The sequence below is a fragment of the Pseudophryne corroboree genome, chromosome 4 (assembly GCF_028390025.1).
Source record: "Pseudophryne corroboree isolate aPseCor3 chromosome 4, aPseCor3.hap2, whole genome shotgun sequence".
Classification (NCBI taxonomy): domain Eukaryota; kingdom Metazoa; phylum Chordata; class Amphibia; order Anura; family Myobatrachidae; genus Pseudophryne; species Pseudophryne corroboree.
In genome coordinates, this window is record NC_086447.1 from 332,750,308 (window position 1) to 332,771,959 (window position 21,652).

The 21,652-nt window shown below is 46.4% G+C and overlaps 1 protein-coding gene across 2 annotated transcripts in view; it reads right to left on the reverse strand.

Moving 5' to 3' along the window:
* ATP13A3 (ATPase 13A3) overlaps window positions 1–21,652 on the reverse strand; it is a 326,626-nt gene that overhangs the window by 40,695 nt on the left and 264,279 nt on the right. For both annotated transcript variants that reach the window (XM_063916425.1, XM_063916424.1), the window contains exons 22-25: window positions 12,030–12,152; window positions 11,867–11,946; window positions 5,030–5,072; window positions 3,463–3,572 (exon numbers count right to left, since the gene is read on the reverse strand). In XM_063916425.1, the coding sequence (XP_063772495.1) occupies window positions 3,463–3,572; window positions 5,030–5,072; window positions 11,867–11,946; window positions 12,030–12,152 (356 nt within the window). The remainder of the gene's footprint in view (window positions 1–3,462; window positions 3,573–5,029; window positions 5,073–11,866; window positions 11,947–12,029; window positions 12,153–21,652) is intronic.

Genomic DNA, 21,652 nt, shown 5'->3' on the forward strand with positions numbered 1-21,652 from the left:
ACCAAGCCACCCCAGCTCTGCACATCCAGGCTGAGGCGATCGCTGGTCGCAGTATAACACCAGTATGTGTGTATATACTTTTTATGATATTTTTCCAGCCTACTGTCAGCTGGTCCTTGAGGACGGCCCTATCTATAGACGGTACCGCCACTTGTTTTGATAAGCGTGTGAGCGCCTTATCCACCTTAAGGGGTGTTTCCCAACGCGCCCTAACTTCTGGCGGGAAAGGGTATACCGCCCATAATTTTCTATCGGGGGGAACCCACGCATCATCACACACTTTATTTAATTTATCTGATTCAGGAAAAACTATGGTAGTTTTTTCACATCCCACATAATACCCTCTTTTGTGGTACTTGTAGTATCAGAAATATGTAACACCTCCTTCATTGCCTTTAACGTGTGGCCCTAATAAGGAATACGTTTGTTTATTCACCGTCGACACTGGATTCAGTGTCCCTGTCTGTGTCTGTGTCGACCGACTAAAGTAAACGGGCGTTTTAAAAACCCCTGACGGTGTTTTTGAGACGTCTGGACCGGTACTAATTGTTTGTCGGCCGTCTCATGTCGTCAACCGACCTTGCAGCGTGTTGACATTATCACGTAATTTCCTAAATAAGCCATCCATTCCGGTGTCGACTCCCTAGAGAGTGACATCACCATTACAGGCAATTGCTCCGCCTCCTCACCAACATCGTCCTCCTACATGTCGACACACACGTACCGACACACAGCACACACACAGGGAATGCTCTGATAGAGGACAGGACCCACTAGCCCTTTGGAGAGACAGAGGGAGAGTTTGCCAGCACACACCAAAAACGCTATAATTATATAGGGACAACCTTATATAAGTGTTTTCCCATATAGCATCTTAATATATATAAGCATATCGCCAAATTAGTGCCCCCCCTCTCTGTTTTAACCCTGTTTCTGTAGTGCAGTGCAGGGGAGAGCCTGGGAGCCTTCCCTCCAGCCTTTCTGTGAGGGAAAATGGCGCTGTGTGCTGAGGAGATAGGCCCCGCCCCTTTTTCGGCGGCCTCGTCTCCCGCTCTTAACGGATTCTGGCAGGGGTTAAATATCTCCATATAGCCTCCGGAGGCTATATGTGAGGTATTTTTAGCCAAAATAGGTATTCATTTGCCTCCCAGGGCGCCCCCCTCCCAGCGCCCTGCACCCTCAGTGACTGCCGTGTGAAGTGTGCTGAGAGGAAAATGGCGCACAGCTGCAGTGCTGTGCGCTACCTTTAGAAGACTGAGGAGTCTTCTGCCGCCGATTCTGGACCTCTTCTTACTTCAGCATCTGCAAGGGGGCCGGCGGCGCGGCTCCGGTGACCATCCAGGCTGTACCTGTGATCGTCCCTCTGGAGCTGATGTCCAGTAGCCAAGAAGCCAATCCATCCTGCACGCAGGTGAGTTCACTTCTTCTCCCCTCTGTCCCTCGTTGCAGTGATCCTGTTGCCAGCAGGACTCACTGTAAAGTAAAAAACCTAAGCTAAACTTTCTCTAAGCAGCTCTTTAGGAGAGCCACCTAGAATTGCACCCTTCTCGGCCGGGCACAAAAATCTAACTGGCTTGGAGGAGGGTCATAGGGGGAGGAGCCAGTGCACACCACCTGATCGGAAAGCTTTACTTTTGTGCCCTGTCTCCTGCGGAGCCGCTATTCCCCATGGTCCTTTCAGGAACCCCAGCATCCACTAGGACGATAGAGAAATAAAGGATAATAATAATACACCATGCATATTTATTAATATTAGGCGGTACTGTATACATCTCTAGATTAATGGACGTTTTACAGAGTACTTTATGACCGAAGGAAGCCATCTGAGATGGTTCTTTATATCATTCTTTAAAAAATATAACGCCATAGACTCAAATGACAAAATAAAAATCGAGGTCTAATAATTAAACAAATCTGTATGAAAACAGCTGTTAATTATCTAAAAAGGTTATAACTGGTGCTTAGTATTAGGTCTATACAAACTCTTCACAGCTATTTATTTTCCAGACATGTAACAGTGTTTCCAAGGATTTTGGAAACAGGACTGTCTTACTGTTGCTGGCCAAGGCAGGCAGGATGTTGCAGATAACCCCTGGCAGCAGTATTACAGTGCATGTACAGTAATGACATTATTAAGCAGTGTAGAAAATAAAATGCACTGAAAACAATTCATTGTAGCAGTACAATGGAGCTCTCCTTTAATGTAAGATACACCTCATATATTAGATATATGTAACAGGACACTGCCATTATTACCTGCTGGGGGATTACAAAACATAATTACATATTGCTTATCTATAATATAAGCAGGCTATTATCAGTCAAGCGAAGACACAGTAAAGAGCTGGGGAAGACCAATCCCATGCCAGACAAGACATAGCCTGCTACTGAAGGATGTAGGTTCCAAACCCTCAGCTACCCCCACCAGAGGAAGGAGGTCACAAACTGGGCATCCCTCTTTATACCCCTTCACCGAGAAAGACCAGTCCCAGATCGCACCCCAACCAGATTGCACCCTTCCTCCTTCTTCGACAATGGCAAGCAGTGAGTGATGCAATGTGAGTACTAGAGCATGGCCAAGCCACACACAGTCAAGGTCAGATCACTGTGCATTCACGGCTAATAGTAGAGCAGATGCAAAGGTTGTAAATACTGTACATGAGATTATACTCCAGGGCCCAACAAGTAGAAGTATGACAGAACCCTAAATTCCTCATTCTGTGATCATCATAATAATAAATCACACTTGTAACAGTTGAACTTGGGCACGATGATGTGAAACAAAACATCCCGGCACCACTAGCAGGGGGAAAGCAGTCAGCGATTCTCTGCAGCGATCCCCTTATACTGAATAGGCATTATTTAATTCTTTTCAACCCCTTCCACTCTCGTTCTGTTTCTGCTGACGGGCGTGGGTATAATCATTTCAGCTCGCTACCCCCGGATTACTATCGGCATAATATGCGCGATAACGGGGATCACTTTTGAAAGGAGCTTGGGCGTGATATATCGTTTGAATACCGCTCTATGCATGTCCAGCTCCTTAGCAGTGCTCTCCTTATACTGTACTTATGTCCAGTTGCTCAGTACAACTTCCCTTACACGGTTGAGGGAGGGAGAGAAAGAAACATGGGATGGAGAGAGGGAGATAGCGGAGTGAGAGTGAGGGAGAATGGCGGCGCAAAAGAGAAAAACGAGAGAAGTGGAGTGGGAGAGAGAGGGAGAGACTGGGAACAGAGATTAGAAGGTGGGGAAAGACCGGGTAAAAAAGAAAAAATGCAGCTCCAAACATAATTGCAAGTGACCTGGCGAATATTGGGTCCAAAATATTAGTTAAACCACAGTAAGATACATTATGTGAGAGATATTACATTTAATACACATAGTAAACAAATGTCACATAATAGTATAGAAAAAACAGGTTTGCACTGTAGTAATACAGAGTAATGACCGAGACTATACCTTATCAGGTTTGGCACACATGTAATGCTGGGTGTCCTAGAGGTGAATGGTGATGCCACAGATGCCTCTAATTCGGACAATGATATCCCTCCATGGGCTCTCTTTAGTGCCTGTCAACATATGCAGTGTCAATGGCAAGAGAAAAGCTACTGAAAGAAGTACTATATAAGAAAATGAGTCTTAAATGAGATGATGATTTAGTTATTAAATAAAAGCAATTTATATATTTAACATACTAGGATCACTGCATAGATTTCTGCCCACCGTCACATTCTTACATGGTCCAACTCACATTTTAAAAACAAACAAACCTAATTCTGCTTATAGGTGAAACTAAGAGAAAGATGAGAGACATGAGACCGAACAATGCAGAAGAGCTGAAGGCCGCTATTGAAGCATCCTGGTCTTCCATAACACCTCAGCAGTGCCACAGGCTGATAGAATCCATGCCACGCCGCATTGAGGCATTAATTCATGCAAAAGGGGCCCAAACAAGTACTGAATACATATGCATGATTATACTTTACAGAGGGCTGACATTTCTGTATAAAAAAAAATCCTTTTTTTATTGATTTTATGTAATATTCACATTTTCTGAGATTTTGGATTTGGGGTTTTCTTATACTGTAAGCCACAATCATCAAAATTTTCAGCCCGGCTCCTAGATATTAGAAAAATTTGTTAAGACCTGGCTTATAATACACCTTTACTACTGTAGCTCCACTACTTAAATTCCAGCTGAATTCTTGAGCATTTTGTTGATTATTGGAATATTATAGGCTTATAGCTAGAAGATGACCATTCTTCTACTAGCAGTGCTATATGGGGATGCTGACATGTGACCTGCGGTCGGAATCCTGGCATCTGAAATTCCACACCACCCATACAGTGGCTCAGACCCCCCCCCCACGCCCCTCCCATGTAACAGCCGGGATACCGCTGTTGGTTTTAGGCAACTCAAAATATGGCTGGCAGCCAGGTCAGTGTTCAGCCACAATCAGAGTGGCTACTATTATGATGGCACTGGCTTCAGCACAGCTCCATCAGACATGGCAGAAACAAGGCTGAGCAACAGGCACTGTTTTATTCTCATTGGACTTGCTCTGGCTTTCTCTAAACCCCTCTCCTTCTAGGAAGAATGTGCTAAAGGCCCTGGCTGGTCTCTTGTTTCCTGCCAATTGACCTGCTGAAACTAACATGGCAGTAACTGTTAAACAGAGGATAGAGCTAGTCCAGCTGAGAGCCTGTGCTGCCTTTCCAGCACAAGGAACCCCTACAACAAACTACCATGCTAGGAGGGCAACACAGCCTTAGAATAGGGCATTGATGAATAGGGCATTATGTTAAATAATGTACATGCTGGGTTCTAGTAGCCTGGCTTCACCCCATGGCGATTAACTCATTCTTATTAGACAGTAATGTGCAAATCTGTGGGATGTATTAATTACAGATTGAATTTAGTCCACAGAACAACCTATAGCTTTTTTTTTTTAAGGAATAATCAGTGTTAAGGGAATTATTGTAATATAAAATACAATAAATAGGTAAGAAAAACCTTTCCACTTACCCCACAGTCATTTGCCCCATCTCCACACATGCCGACATAGTAGCTGTTGAACAGAGTAAGTTACAGGAATATTTTACAATCACATACACCTGCGGCATGACAAAAACAACGCAATATATTTTTCCCTGAGTTGTAAATTGGATGGAAGTATATCCTTATTATGGTATACAATGTGTTTCAGGTGAGCGGGTTGAACATATTGGTACTTGGAGAGGCCGAATGCAGAGTTCAGTGATACAGACCACTGACTGCTGGTACCTGTGCAGAATTACCTCATGTTGAAATAAATATGGAAAAGCGCAACACTTACATATTCCAGATACACAACGTTCAGAATCTTATGTTATGTACAGGGATGTGCCAGCCAGGAAACACAGAATGGCTCCCTTGTCATGACCCAAGCAAGGTCCACAATCAGCAGCCAAGTCCTGTTGTGGATATTTATATGTGCTAATTTGCTTTAAAAGGGTTGATATTTATAAGCCAGAGTGGATATTTCTCTGTTTTGGTAAGTACCCAAGAATAGGATTTTAAATATCTACCGGTAAATCCTTTTCTCGTAGTCCATAAGGGATATTGAGGACAGATTTAGTATGATGGGTATAAACGGGTCCAAAGGAGCCAGTGCACTTTAAATTTCTTCAACTGGGTGTGCTGGCTCCTTCCCTCTATGCCCCTCCCACAGGCAGTTATAGGTAAAACAGTGCCTGAAGGAGAAAGGACATACTTGAGAGAAGGAACAAAACAATGAGTGTGGTGAGATTTACACACCAGCACACCATAACATAACCTGGCCAGCAACAGAAAACAGCAACAGCTGAACTGTAACACATAATAGAGAACCTGCAGAAAGTCACCGCACAGAGGCAGGTGCCCAATATCCCTTCTGGACTACGAGAAAAGGATTTACCGGTAGGTATTTAAAATCCTATTTTCTCTAGCATCCATAAGGGATATTGGGGACAGATTTAGTACTATGGGGATGTCTCAAAGCTTCCAGAACGGGCGGGAACGTGCGGAGACTGCTATAGCACCTCCTGCCCAAACTGGGTATCATCTTTAACCAGGGTATCAAATTTGTAGAATTTCACAAAAGTATTCTTCCCTGACCAGGTAGCCGCTTGGCATAGTTGCAAGTCCGAGACTCCACGGGCAGCCGCCCAGGAAGAGCCCACTGACCTTGTAGAGTGGGCCTTCAGAGACTGAGGGACAGGTAAGGCTGCCGACACATAGGTCTGTTGGATAGTAAGCCTAATCCAACGAGCAATGGTCTGCTTTGAAGCTGGACAACCCTTTTTCTGCGCCTCATAAAGCACGAGTAAGGAGTCAGTCTTTCTGACCCGAGCTGTGCGCCTGACATATCTTCAAAGCACGCACAACATCCAAAGACCCCGGAAGAGCCAAAGTGTCAGAACAGGACGGAACCACAATAGGTTGATTCAGGTGGAATGCTGAGACAACCCTCGGCAGGAACTGCTGTCTAGTCCGGAGCTCCGCTCTGTCCTCGTAAAAGATCAAGTAGGGACTCTTACACGATAGGGCCCCCAATTCTGAGACGCGTCTAGCAGAAGCCAGGGCCAATAACATCACTGTCTTCCATGTGAGGTACTTGTCTTCTACCGTCATCAGAGGCTCAAACCAGGAGGACTGTAGAAATGTCAACACTACATCCAAAGCCCAGAGTGCCGTGGGCGGCACAAAGGAAGGTTTTATGTGGAGTACCCCTTGTAAGAAGGTCTGAACTTCTGGCAACACAGCCAATGTCTTCTGAAAGAAATTGAGAGAGCTGAAATCTGGACCTTAACGGAGCCCAGATGGAAGCCCTTATCCACACCAGCTTGTAGGAAACATCCCAAGTGAAACTCTGCAGGTGGATACATGCGTTCCTCGCACCAAGAGACATATCACCTCCAGATAGGATGATAGTGTTTTGACATCACAGGTTTTCTGGCTTGCACCATAGTGGCAATTACTTTTTTGGAAAGCCCTTTGTGAGCTAGGATGTTCCGCTCAACTTCCATGCCGTCATTCAAAGCCGCCGTAAGTCTTGGTAGATGAACAGTCCTGGCTGAAGAAGACCCTTTTATGGCGGCAGAGGCCAAGGGTCTTCTATGAACATGTCCACAAGAGCTGCGTACCACGCCCTTCGAGGCCAATCCGGCGCAATCAGGATTGCTTGTACTCTGTGATATCTGATCCGCTGGAGCACCCTTGGGATCAACGGAATCGGAGAAAATAGGTAGACCAGCCGGTAAGGCCAAGGGGACGTCAACGCATCCACTGCACTCGCCTGAGGGTCTTTGGTTCGCGAGCAGTAGCAGTGAAGCTTCTTGTTGATGTAAGACGCCATCATGTCGATCTGTGGGTATCCCCACCTGTCCACAATCTGTTGAAACACCTGAGGATGTAATCCCCACTCCCCGGGTGGAGGTTGTGGCGACTCAGGATGTCCGCTTCCCAGTTGTCCACTCCTGGAATGAAAATTGCGGACAGCGCTCTTGCATTTCTTTTCGCCCAGACAAGTATTTTTGACACTTCTCGCACGCAGGCCATGCTTTTTGTCCCTCACTGTCGATTGATGTATGCCACTGCCGTGGCGTTGTCTGACTGAACCGGGATCGCCTGATCCCTGAGTAGAGGGGAGGTCTGAATCAGAGCATTGTAGATAGCCCGAAGTTCCAAAATGTTGATCGGAAGTAAGGTCTCTTGGGCAGACCACCTGCCCTGGAACTGCAACCCCTGGGTGACAGCTCACCATCCTTTCAGGCTCGCATCCATTGTGAGGAGTATCCTGAATCCCGAAACGTCGACCTTCCAGCAGGTTGGAAGACTGTAACCACCACAGGAGTGAAATCCTGGCCTGGGGTGACAGCTGAATCATCTGGTGCATCTGAAGATGTGAACCGGACCACTTGTTCAGGATGTCCAATTGGAAAGGTCTTGCATGGAACCTTCCGAACTGTATCGCCTCATATGAGGCCACCATTTTTCCCAACAATTTTATGCAAAGATGAATGGAAACTCGAGCAGGTCGGAGAACCGTTCTCACCTTGTCCTCTGGGAGGAACACTCTCTGAGTTACCGTATCCAGTATCATCACCAGAAACAGGAGCCTTTGAGACAGTTCCAGTTGAGACTTCTGTAGATTGATGATCCACCCGTGGTGAGACAGAAGTGGGATAATGCGATCTATATGGAGCAGTAGAAGCTCCCTGGAACTCGCTTTTATCAGGAGATCATCCAGGTAAGGGACAATGTTGACCCCTTGGGCTCTGAGCTGGAACATCATTTCCGCCATCACCTTCGTGAACACCCTCAGAGCTGTAGACAAACAGAAGGGCAACGCCTGAAACTGGTAGTGATCGTTCAGTAGAGCAAACCGCAGATAGGTCTGATAAGGAGGCCAAATTGGGATATGTAGGTAGGCGTCCTTGATATCCAGGGACACGAGAAATTCCTGTTGTTCCAGGCCCGCGATCACTGCTCTCAAAGATTCCATCTTGAATTTGAAAATCTTCAGGTAAGGATTCAATGACTTCAGATTCAAAATGGGTCTTACAGACCAGTCTGGTTTTGGCACTACAGACTGGAGTAATAACCTTTTCCTTGCTGTAGCAGGGGTACTGGAACAATGACCCAGGACTGGACCAACTTGTCGATGGCCAGTAGTAGCGTAACGCGCATATTTTCCAAAACTGGCAAGCCTGATTTGAAAAATCATTGGGGAGGAGCACCGTCGAACTCCAGCTTGTAACCCTGGGAGATAAGGCCCCTTACCCATGCATCTTGGCAGGAACCATCCCAGATAAGGCTGTAGTGACGTAACCGAGCTCCCACCATGAGATCCCCTCGGGTGGGTGGGCACCGTCATGCCAAAGTCTTTGTGGAAGCTGAACTGTTGCTCTGTTCCTGAGAGCCAGCAATGGCTGGTTTCTTAGGCTTACCTCTGGGGCCTCTAGCTGCATTGGAGGCACACCGGGCCCTAGATCGAAATCTGGAGGACCGAAAGGACTGAGTAGACGTCCCGGGTAGGTACGCCTAGCAGGCAGAGCCCCTGAAGGAAGAAACGTGGATTTCCCAGCAAATTCACCTCCGAAGAGCCATTCACCTGTGAAGGGAAGAGATTCCACATTACGTTTGAAGTCAGTCCACTGACGCAACCATATGGCTCTGCGTGCAGACACAGCCATAGCAGTGGTTCTTTCTAGCATTTATATTGCCAATCTGTTTAAGGGAGTCAGAGGACTCTTGCTGTGTCCTGAATGTGTTTTAGGAAAGTTACAGTAGTAACCAAGGTCATATCACCTGAAAGACCCTCTTGAATCTGAGTAGCCTATATATGAATGGCATGTGTCATCCAGCAGCCAGCAATGACCGGTCTTTGAGCTATACCTGCAGCAGTGTAGATAGATTTTAGAGTGGTCTCTATTTTCCTATCCCCCGAGTCCTTTACCGTAAAAGAGCCTGGAGCAGGGAGCATCGCCTTTTTAGAAAGGAGAGAAACTGAGACGTCTACTGCTGGATATTCTTCCCAGAATTTCCTGCCTTCAAGGGCAAATGGGAAGGTATTTAAAAATCTTTTGTACACCTGATATTTTTTATTAGGATTTTTCCAGGCTAATTTAAATAAATCGTCCAATTCTTTGGAATCAGAAAAGCTGACTGCCAGTTTGTCTTGTTGGAGGAAAAATGACTGCTGATTAGTAGCGTCCTCCAGCGGGAGCTTTAACACATCCTATATAGCCAATATGAGGGGTTCGATACCCTGTGTAGGGGTGGAATACCCACTAATGGGATCCCCATCCACGTGTATATCATCAGAATCGGATAGGATTGCAGGCAAAGCACATTTTTGTGCACCTGTAGACAGCGGGGGATGGGAAGCATCAGCCTTGGCAGTTAGGCTAGCCACTGCTTGTTGCAGTTCTTGTGTTTTATTGGCATTGGCAGTGAGCCGAGATGATATATCCGACATCATGGTTTTTATAGCCCCCAGCCAGGAAGGCTCTGGACTCTCCCCCATGTTGTTATCAGCATTTTGTGATGACTGACTACACTGCTCACAGGATATGGAGCCCGATGAACTAGGGGAGAATCTAGCATTACATACATTGCATGACTTCTGTTTCACCATAATGAAAGACAGAAACAATACACATACAACACAGACTGAATACAATACAAGCCTGCCCTATTGCATGTGAGAGGAACACAGAAGAGAGGACACCAGCGCACCCAACACCGTGCAGCCCCAGTGAGACTGTCAGCATTTTATGTAGTAACATATAACAGTGATACTGCTGTACAGAGAATTCCCCAAAGGAATGTAAACTGTGCACTAATAGCGGCTCTGCCCCTCTACACCCAGTACCAGTGATCTTGTGACCGTTTTGAGGAGCTGCATGAGGCTGCTGCTTGCTTATGCAGAGAAAGGCACCAAAATGCCGCTGAGCCCACTCTGATGTAGCTCCACCCCCTGCTATGGTGCCGGAGCTACTAATAAGTTTTATACTGGCAATGTCTCCACAGGCTGTGTAACCTCACATAAATGCTTGGTACAATACCCCTCCAGCCAGTCTCACGCAGGGGCACCCGAGGGTCCCACCCCAGGAGGGCCCCATACGCCTCACCCATGCTTCTGCCGCACAATGAACCGGGGCCCCCGGTTTGTACTCAGCACTAACGATCACCTTATGGCTCTGTTAGGGGTGTGCGGAAAGCTGCAGCAGCTAAGGCGCAGTGCCGCACTGAACAAACAGCCCCTCAGAACGGTGGTCCTGCAGCGGAGAAGCGGCTCTGCACCTCATGAGGCCAGTAACCGTCTCCGCCCCCTTTACTCCCACGGCGTAGGTATGATGTTGCCCAAACAGCATACCGAAATAAGTAAAGGTTTAAATGAAATTGAAGAAAAACTCTGGAGCTTGCAGAGTGTGCATCCTCTCCTGAGGGCACTTTTTTCTAAACTGCTTGTGGGAAGGGGCATAGAGGGGAGGAGCCAGCACACCCAGTTGAAGAAATTTAAAGTGCACTGGCTCCTTTGAACCACTCTATACCCATCGTACTAAATCTGTCCTCAATATCCCTAATGGATGCTAGAGAAACAAGTGTAATGTTTGCATTAAGTTTATAATCTCAATTAGTATACTGCTTTCTATACACAACGCAGATAGGAATAGCCATTAGTCACACACTGATGATTGAGGAATTTTTTCTTCAGGACTGTATGTTGCAGCACTGCAGTCACAGAAAGTGTTTTGCATCTCAAAAAGATTATGGCAGGTATCCAATTGCAGGCAATCATTTACTGCACGGCTAAAATAGCCCGATAGTATAATCAGGTTGCTTAATTATAGGCCGTTTTTACCATGTGGTAAATGACATTTATTTGGGCGATAACACATGGGGTCTAGGATAAGTTCCTGTACCCATGCGTTATCATGCAAAAACGGGTCTCCGAGGGCTGCTTATTGCGGATTCTGATTTGCATGCCTGAGGCGTGCGAAGCCTAATCCCTGATAAGTGACATCGGTCAGGGGCTAACTGGATAGCCCCTTAGGTTCCATTTGCTGCGGTATTTTAACGCAGTTAATTGGATATCCCCTATGTATTATCTATCAGTGAGTCAATGGTCCTATATCCCACTTTTTATTTTATAAAAGTGTATTCCCTTAAATTGTTAGAAAAATTGGGTGTAACCTCTAAATGCAATGAAAGAAACCTTCACAGATAAAAAAAGATAGAAGAGTTTATTTATGGAGCATTTCTTCTCTCCTAGTGTACTTATGAAGGTTGTATTTTGCAGCATGCAAGACTCCCAAGCATTAAACTATAACTCACTCTACATTCTGTAACTCTTCCACCAGTTGTGTCTTCTGATCAGGTGCCATCCGTGCAAACACCGTACCGTGTAACACCAACTAGGAAGAGAGAAAAACATTTTTACAATAGTGCACACAGTAGAATTAGCCAGAAGCGACATACACCATAAAATCTGCCTTACCTTTGGAAGCAGGTCCTGAAAGTGTTCCAGAATGACGGCAAAAGATTTTCCATTCATTGCAAAATGGTAATCTATTGTCTGAGTCTCTTCCAGGCTGTCATTCAGTGATTTCATTGGAATAATCTGAGAATACAAGTTGTATAATCTTTGAAACAATCATTATAAATTATATAACAGAAGCTTAAGCAACATGTAGGCTGCTGTTGGTCTGTTACTTGAATTTGGCTTTCACAGACAAAGCTAAACGAGCATCCTGGGAATTGAACATCAACAACAGATAAGGCGACCTGTGAGGCTTCGGGTTTAAGTAATACTGGGCATGGCTATCGAAGGAGCTTGTATTGCTCCAACGTGATGCACCGATCATTACACCTTCCACTCTGCACAGCTTGTAGGTAGATATCAGATGATACTGGGTGTCATGGATATGGTTTGTGAACAGGGGTCATAAAACCTGGAAATGTTCAATTTCTGTGTTTTAAATAATTCTAGATTGGCATCTGAAAGCACATATGTCTACAGACAACACAATTCTCAGTACTGCAGTGTGATTGTCATGTGTTGTGAGGGATTATATATGCTATCCCGGCGGACGGGATGCAGTCTGTCAATATCCTGACAATGCCGGCAGCAGGGCTGGCGCTAAGAGTCCACCTTGTGGCCTTGCTGCGCTCACCACGCTGCAGGCTCGCCACAGGATCTATTCCCACTCCATGGGTGTCATGGACACCCACGAGTGGGAATATCTTAGTGCGCAGGGTTTCCGGCTGTCGGGATTTCATCATCGGTATCCTGAACGCCGGGATCCAGCATTTTAGCTGCATCCCATTGTGAGGGACAGAGACCAATCCCATTCAAATCCGCCACTGCTTTATGACATGGAGAACCAAGCAGTGAGAACTCCCACTTCTCCTTTAAGTGTATATAATTTGTCCCAATTGGTCATTCCGTATGTTTTTGTAATGGCCTAATTACAACATATGCTTCACATATGGCCTAATTATGGCCTAATTTTGTAATGGCCTAATTACAACATATGCTGCGTGCTCCTCAGCTTCCACTGTGCAAAGTGGACCACAGCAACGAGACAGAAGAGGAGCAGGAACATGGGGTAAGTATAGAAATACATAAATGTGCGTGCAGGTTTTTGTGTGTGCGTGTATACTTACAGGTTTGCTTTAAATTAACAGTTGACAGATTTGTTCATCTTCACTTGGAACACTTTAGTAAATCTTATTTAAGGATTCTACATTATCTTAAAATATCTACTTAACAAAAATAAGATTATAAACCTACCGGTAAATCTTTTTCTCGTACTCCGTAGAGGATGCTGGGACTCCGTAAGGACCATGGGGATAGACGGGCTCCGCAGGAGACATGGGCACTTTAAGAAAGACTTTGACTCTGGGTGTGCACTGGCTCCTCCCTCTATGTCCCTCCTCCAGACCTCAGTTAGAGAAACTGTGCCCAGAGTAGATGAACAGTACGAGGAAAGGATTTTTGTTAATCCAAGGAAAAGATTCATACCAGCCACACCAATCACACAGTATAACTTGTGATATACTACCCAGTTAACAGTATGAAAAACAACCTAGCATCAGTCCAAGACCGATGAAACTATAACATAACCCTTATGTAAGCAATAACTATAGACAAGTTTTGCAGAAGTAGTCCGCACTTGGGACGGGTGCCCAGCATCCTCTACGGACTACGAGAAAAAGATTTACCGGTAGGTTTAAAATCTTGTTTTCTCTAACGTCCTAGAGGATGCTGGGACTCCGTAAGGACCATGGGGATTATACCAAAGCTCCCAAACGGGCGGGAGAGTGCAGATGACTCTGCAGCACCGATTGAGCAAACAGGAGGTCCTCCTCAGCCAGGGTATCAAACTTATAGAACTTTGCAAAGGTGTTTGACCCCGACCAAGTAGCAGCTCGGCACAGCTGCAGTGCCGAGACCCCTAGGGCAGCCGCCCAAGAAGAGCCCACCTTCCTAGTGGAATGGGCCTTAACCGATTTTGGTAACGGCAATCCTGCCGTAGAATGTGCCTGCTTAATAGTGTTACAGATCCAGCGAACAATAGTCTGCTTTGAACCAGGGCCGCCAACTTTGTTGGCTGCATACAGGACAAACAGTGCTTCTGTTTTTCTGATCCTAGCCGTCCTGGCCACGTAAATTTCAAAGCCCTGACCACATCAAGGGATTCGGAATCCTCCAAGTCACGTGTAGCCACAGGCACGACAATAGGTTGGTTCATATGAAAGGATGAGACCACCTTAGGCAGGAATTGAGGACGGGTCCGCAATTCCGCTCTATCCATATGGAAAACCAGATAGGGGCTTTTATGTGATAAAGCCGCCAATTCCGAAACTCGCTTAGCCGAAGGCTAACAACATGACCACCTTCCAGGTGAGATATTTCAACTCCACTGTCTTAAGTGGTTCAAACCAATGTGACATAAGGAAACTTAACACCTCGTTAAGGTCCCAAGGCGCCACCGGAGGTACAAAAGTAGGCTGAATATGCAGTACTCCCTTCACAAAAGTCTGTACTTCAGGTAATGAGGCCAATTCCTTTTGAAAGAAAATGGATAAGGCCGAAATCTGAACTGGAGCCTAATTTTGGAGCCTAAATCTGAACTGGAGCCTAATTTTAGGCCCAAATTCACTCCAGTTTGTAGGAAGTGAAGAAAACGGCCCAGGTGGAATTCTTCCGTAGGAGCATTCCTGGCCTCACACCAAGAAACATATTTTCGCCAGATTCGGTGATAATGTTTAGACATCACGTCCTTCCTAGCCTTTATTAGCGTAGGAATGACTTCATCCGGAATACCCTCTTCCGCTAGGATCTGGCGTTCAACCGCCATGCCGTCAAACGCAGCCGTGGTAAGTCTTGGAACAGACAGGGACCTTGTTGTAAGAGGCCATGGATCTTCTGTGAGCATTTCTTGCAGATCCGGATACCAGGTCCTTCGTGGCCAATCTGGAACAATGAGAATTGTTCTCACTCCTCTTTTTCTTATTATCCTCAACACCTTGGGTATGAGAGGAAGAGGAGGAAACACATATACCGACTGGAACACCCACTGTGTCACTAGGGCGTCCACAGCTACCGCCTGAGGGTCTCTTGACCTGGCGCAATACCTTTGTAGCTTTTTGTTGAGACGGGATGCCATCATGTCTATTTGGGGTAGTCCCCACCGACTTGCAATCTGCGCAAAGACTTCCTGATGAAGTCCCCACTCTCCCGGATGCAGATCGAGTCTGCTGAGGAAGTCTGCTTCCAAGTTGTCCACTCCCGGAATGAACACTGCTGACAGAGCGCTTACATGATTCTCCGCCCAGCGAAGAATTCTGGTGGCTTCCGCCCTTGCCACTCTGCTCCTTGTGCCGCCTTGGCGGTTTACATGAGCTACTGCGGTGATGTTGTCTGACTGGTTCAGAACTGGTCGATTGCGAAGTAAGATCTCCGCTTGACGTAGAGCGTTGTATATGGCCCTTAGTTCCAGGAAGTTGGTGTGAAGACAAGTCTCTTGACTTGACCAAAGTCCTTGGAAATTTCTTCCCTGTGTGACCGCTCCCCAACCTCGGAGGCTCGCGTCCGTGGTCACCAGGATCCAGTCCTGAATGCCGAACCTGCGGCCCTCTAGAAGGTGACCACTGTTTTGCCACCACAGGATAGATACTCTGGCCCTGGGGGACAGGGTGATCCGCTGATGCAATTGCAGATACGACCCGGACCATTTGTCCAATAGGTCCTATTGGAAGGCCCTTGCATGGAATCTGCCGTATGGAATGGCTTCGTATGTTGCCACCATCTTTCCCAGAACTTGAGTGCAATGATGTACTGACACTTGTTTTGGTTTCAATAAGTTCATGACTAGAGTCATGAGTTCCTGCGCTTTTTCCTTCGGAAGAAAAACCCTTTTCTGGTCTGTGTCCAGAATCATGCCCAAGAAGGGCAGACGAGTTGTAGGATTCATCTGCGACTTTGGAATATTGAGAATCCAGCCGTGTCGCTGTAACACATTCCGTGAAAGTGATACGCTGCTCAGCAACTTCTCCCGTGATCTCGCTGTTATGAGGAGATCGTCCAAGTACTGGATAATTGTGACACCCAGCTTGCGCAGGAGTACCATCATTCCCGCCATTACCTTTGTGAAAATTCTCGGGGCCGTGGAAAGCCCAAACGGCAACGTCTGAAATTGGTAATGACAATCCTGTACCGCAAATCTCAGGTACACCTGATGAGGAGGATATATGGGGACATGCAGGTATGCATCCTTTATGTCCAGAGATACCAAAAAATCTCCCCCTTCTAGGCTGGCGATGACCGCCCTGAGTGATTCCATCTTGAACTTGAACCGTTTAAAGTAAAGGTTCAGGGATTTTAAATTTAAAATGGGTCTGACCGAACCGTCCGGTTTCGAAACCACAAACAGAGTTGAGTAGTACCCCTGCCCTCTTTGAAGCAGGGGAACCTCTACCACCACTTGTTGCAGACACAATTTGTGAATCGCATGTAACACTATCTCCCTTTCCAGGGGTTGTTTCGGTAGGGCCGATTTGAAAAAACCGGCGAGGAGGCACTTCTTCGAATTCCAGCCTGTAACCCTGGGAAACAATTTCTATTGCCCATGGATCCACCTGTGAGTGGACCCAGACATGGCTGAACAGTCGAAGACGTGCCCCCACAGGAGCTGACTCCCTCAGGGGGGCCCCAGCGTCATGCGGTGGATTTAGCAGAGGCCGTGGAGGACTTCTGTTCCTGGGAACTAGCTGTGTTTTGCAGCTTTTTCCCTCTGCCCTTACCTCTGGCAAGAAAGGACGATCCACATGCTCTCTTGCTTTTATTGGAACGAAAGGACTGCATTTGATAATGAGGCGCTTTCTTAGATTGTGAGAGAATATATGGCAAAAAAATTTTTATTTACCTGCCGTAGCCGTGGAGACGAGATCCGAGAGGCCCTCTCCGAACAATTCCTCACCCTTGTAAGGCAACAACTCCATATGCCTCTTTTAGTCGGCATCACCTGTCCATTGCATGTTCCACAGGACACGTCTAGCAGAAATCGCCATAACGTTGACTTTAGAACCCAGTAGACTAACGTCTCTTTGGGCATGTCTTATATATATATATATATATATTTAAAACACAACATCTTTTACATATAAATATATATATATATATACTAGGGACAATAACATGGTATCCTTATCTAGGGTTTCAATCTCCGCTGATAAGGTATCAGTCTACGCTGCTACAGCGCTATAAACCCATGCCGACACAATCGCCGGTCTGAGTAGTGTACCAGAATGTGTATAAATGGACTTCAAAGTACTTTTACTGCATGCTATCTGCAGGATCCCTGAGGATAGCTGTAAAGTCAGCGCTACCTTTTTGGGTAAACGTGTCAATGCCTTGTATTCCCTAGGGGAAGATTCCCATCGTATCCCGGCCCCATTTAGGGAAAGGATACTCACTCAGAATTATTTTTGGGAAGCTGCAGCTTCTTGACTGGAGATTCCCGCTCTTTTTCATCATGAGAGGAGGGAAATTTACCTCAGCTTTCTTCCCCTTAAACATGTGTACCCTCGTGTCAGGAACAGATGAGTCATCAGTGATATGCAAAATATCTTTTATTACAATAATCATATATTGAATACTTTTCTGCCAGTTTTGTCTGTACTTCGCATTATCGTAGTCAACCCTGGAGTCAGACTCTGTGTCGATATCAGTGTCTATTATTTTGGATAGTGAGCGTTGTGAGACTCTGAAGGTCTCTGTGACATAGGGACAGACATGGGTAGATTCCCTGTCTGTTCTCTAATCTTTTGTGTAATAAATTCGTCTTAGCACTTAATTTCACATATCCAATCAGGTGTCGGCGTTGTCGACGGAGACACCACACATTTGCTCCATCTCCTCCCTAGGAGAGCCTTTTACCTCAGACATGTCGACACACATGTACCGACACACCACACACTCAGGGAATGCTCCTCTGAAGACAGTTCCCCCACAAGGCCCTTTGGAGAGACAGAGAGAGAGAGTATGCCAGCACACACCCCAGCGCAATATGACCCAGTAAAAACACAGCAATTTAATGTTTACCCCGTAGTGCCGAATTATGTGCCCCCCCCCCTCTTCTTTAAAACCCTCTCTTCTTGGTATAAGCAGGGGAGAGTACGGGGAGCTTCCTCTCAGCGGTGCTGTGGAGAAAAACATGGCGCTGGTGAGTGCTGAGGGAGAAGCCCCGCCCCCTCGGCGGCGGGCTTCAGTCCCACTAAAAGTGTAAAATTGGCGGGGGCTCATGCATAAATACAGTGTCAAGCTGTATATATGCTCTCTTTTGCCAAATAAGAGGTTTATATTGCTGCCCAGGGTGCCCCCCCCCCCCTGCGCCCTGCACCCTTACAGTGACTGCCATTTGTGAGGTGTATGGGAGCAATGGCGCACAGCTGCAGTGCTGTGCGTTACCTCAGTGAAGATCAATGAAGTCTTCTGCCGCCTTTCGAAGCCTTCTTTTTTTTCATACTCACCCGGCTTCTTTCTTCTGGCTCTGTGAGGAGGACGGCGGCGCGGCTCTGGGACGAACGTCCAGGGCGAACCTGTGTTCCGACTCCCTCTGGAGCTAATGGTGTCCAGTAGCCTAAGAAGCAGAGCCTATCATTTAAGTAGGTCTGCTTCTCTCCCCTCAGTCCCTCGATGCAGGGAGTCTGTTGCCAGCAGTGCTCCCTGAAAATAAAAAAACCTAACAAATATACTTTCTTAGCAGGAAACTCAGGAGAGCTCCCTGCAGTGCACCCATCTCCTCTGGGCACAGTCTCAAACTGAGGTCTGGAGTAGGGGCATAGAGGGAGGAGCCAGTGCATACCCAGAGTCAAAGTCTTTCTTAAAGTGCCCATGTCTCCTGCGGAGCCCGTCTATACCCATGGTCCTTACGGAGTCCCAGCATCCTCTAGGACGTTAGAGAAAAGAGCATTTTGACTATCTATGACCTTTTAGTTATTTGCACTGTGGCAAATATTATTTGGATTGTAGTTATTTGGAGAGCATTCCTGTAACTTTTCCTAGCTCTAATGTTAGTGTGAATGTTTGGAAATATGGCACCAACAGGGCATCTGCATTCATTGTAAATTATTAAATCATTACACTGAATTCACAAAGGGCGCTTAAAACAAGTAAATTACACAAAGAAACATAACTGAATAAAACAAATCTTTAACCTTCCATTTTCAATGTGATCTTTGGATGAAAGAAGATTGTAACGTATTTTTTTTCTTTCCTTACATGGAAATTTGAAAATCATAAATAAAATTTCTGCTGTCTTATGGTTGAAATAAGGTCTCCCTGCAGCATTGATGGTTTACATGTAATCTATAGTAGCACAAGTTCTACTAGTGAAAGCACGTAAAGTAGGGAAATTAATTTAAAAAAAAAAAATCACTAAATACAGTAGATATTGACTTGCTCCACCTGTAAACAAGCAGACATGTTTAAAAAAAATAAGATTTTACTTATTGGTAAATCTATTTCTCGTAGTCCGTAATGGATGCTGGGGACTCCGTAAGGACCATGGGGAAAAGACGGGCTCCGCAAGAGACAGGGCACTTTAAGAAAGAATTAGGATACTGGTGTGCACTGGCTCCTCCCTCTATGTCCCTCCTCCAGACCTCAGTTAAGGAAACTGTGCCCGGAAGAGCTGACAGTACAAGGAAAGGATTTGGAATCCAGGGTAAGACTCATACCAGCCACACCAATCACATCGTATAACTCGTGATAAACTTACCCAGTTAACAGTATGAACAACAACAGAGCATCAGATAACCCTGATGCAACCATAACATAACTCTTATTTAAGCAATAACTATGTACAAGTATTGCAGAAGAAGTCCGCACTTGGGACGGGTGCCCAGCATCCACTACGGACTACGAGAAATAGATTTACCGTTAAGTAAAATCTTATTTTCTCTAACGTCCTAGTGGATGCTGGGGACTCCGTAAGGACCATGGGGATTATACCAAAGCTCCCAAACGGGCGGGAGAGTGCGGATGACTCTGCAGCACCGAATGAGCAAACACAAGGTCCTCCTCAGCCAGGGTATCAAACTTGTAGAACTTTGCAAAAGTGTTTGAACCTGACCAAGTAGCCGCTCGGCAAAGCTGTAATGCCGAGACCCCTCAGGCAGCCGCCCAAGAAGAGCCCACCTTCCTTGTGGAGTGGGCTTTCACTGATTTAGTAAGCGGCAATCCAGCCGCAGAATGAGCCTGCTGAATCGTGTTACAGATCCAGCGAGCAATAGTTTGCTTTGAAGCAGGAGCACCCAGCTTGTTGGATGCATACAGGATAAACAGCGACTCAGTTTTCCTGACTCTAGCCGTTCTGGCTACATAGATCTTCAAAGCCCTGACTACATCCAGTAACTCGGAATCCTCCAAGTCACGAGTAGCCACAGGCACCACAATAGGTTGGTTCATATGAAAAGATGACACCACTTTTGGCAGAAATTGCGGACGAGTCCGCAATTCTGCCCTGTCCATATGGAAAACCAGATAGGGGCTTTTATGTGACAAAGCCGCCAATTCTGACACACGCCTAGCCGAAGCCAAGGCTAATAGCATGACCACCTTCCACGCGAGATATTTTAACTCCACGGTTTTAAGTGGCTCAAACCAGTGTGATTTCAGGAAACTCAACACCACGTTAAGATCCTAAGGTGCCACTGGAGGCACAAACGGGGGCTGAATATGCAGCACTCCCTTTACAAACGTCTGAACTTCAGGAAGAGAAGCCAGTTCTTTTTGAAAGAAAATGGATAGGGCCGAAATCTGGACCTTAATGGACCCCAATTTTAGGCCCAAAATTACTCCCGACTGTAGGAAGTGAAGGAAACGGCCCAGCTGGAATTCCTCTGTAGGGGCATTCCTGGCCTCACACCAAGCAACATCTTTTCGCCATATACGGTGATAATGTTTAGCCGTCACGTCCTTCCTAGCCTTTATCAGCGTAGGAATAACCTCATCCGGAATGCCTTTTTCTGCTAGGATCCAGCGTTCAACCGCCATGCCGTCAAACGCAGCCGCGGTAAGTCTTGGAACAGACAGGGCCCCTGCTGTAACAAATCCTGTCTTAGAGGTAGAGGCCATGGGTCCTCTGTGAGCATTTCTTGTAGCTCTGGATACCAAGTTCTTCTTGGCCAATCCGGAACAATGAGTATTGTTCTCACTCCTCTTTTTCTTATGATTCTCAGTACCTTGGGTATGAGAGGAAGAGGAGGAAACACATAAACCGACTGGAACACCCACGGTGTCACTAGTGCGTCTACAGCTATCGCCTGAGGGTCTCTTGACCTGGCGCAATACCTCTGTAGCTTTTTGTTGAGGCGGGATGCCATCATGTCCACCTGTGGCAGTTCCCATCTCCTTGCAATCTGCGTGAAGACTTCTTGATGAAGTCCCCACTCTCCCGGGTGGAGGTCGTGCCTGCTGAGGAAGTCTGCTTCCCAGTTGTCCACTCCCGGAATGAACACTGCTGACAGTGCTCGTACGTGATTCTCCGCCCATGGAAGAATTCTGGTGGCTTCCGCCATCGCCACCCTGCTCCTTGTGCCACCTTGGCGGTT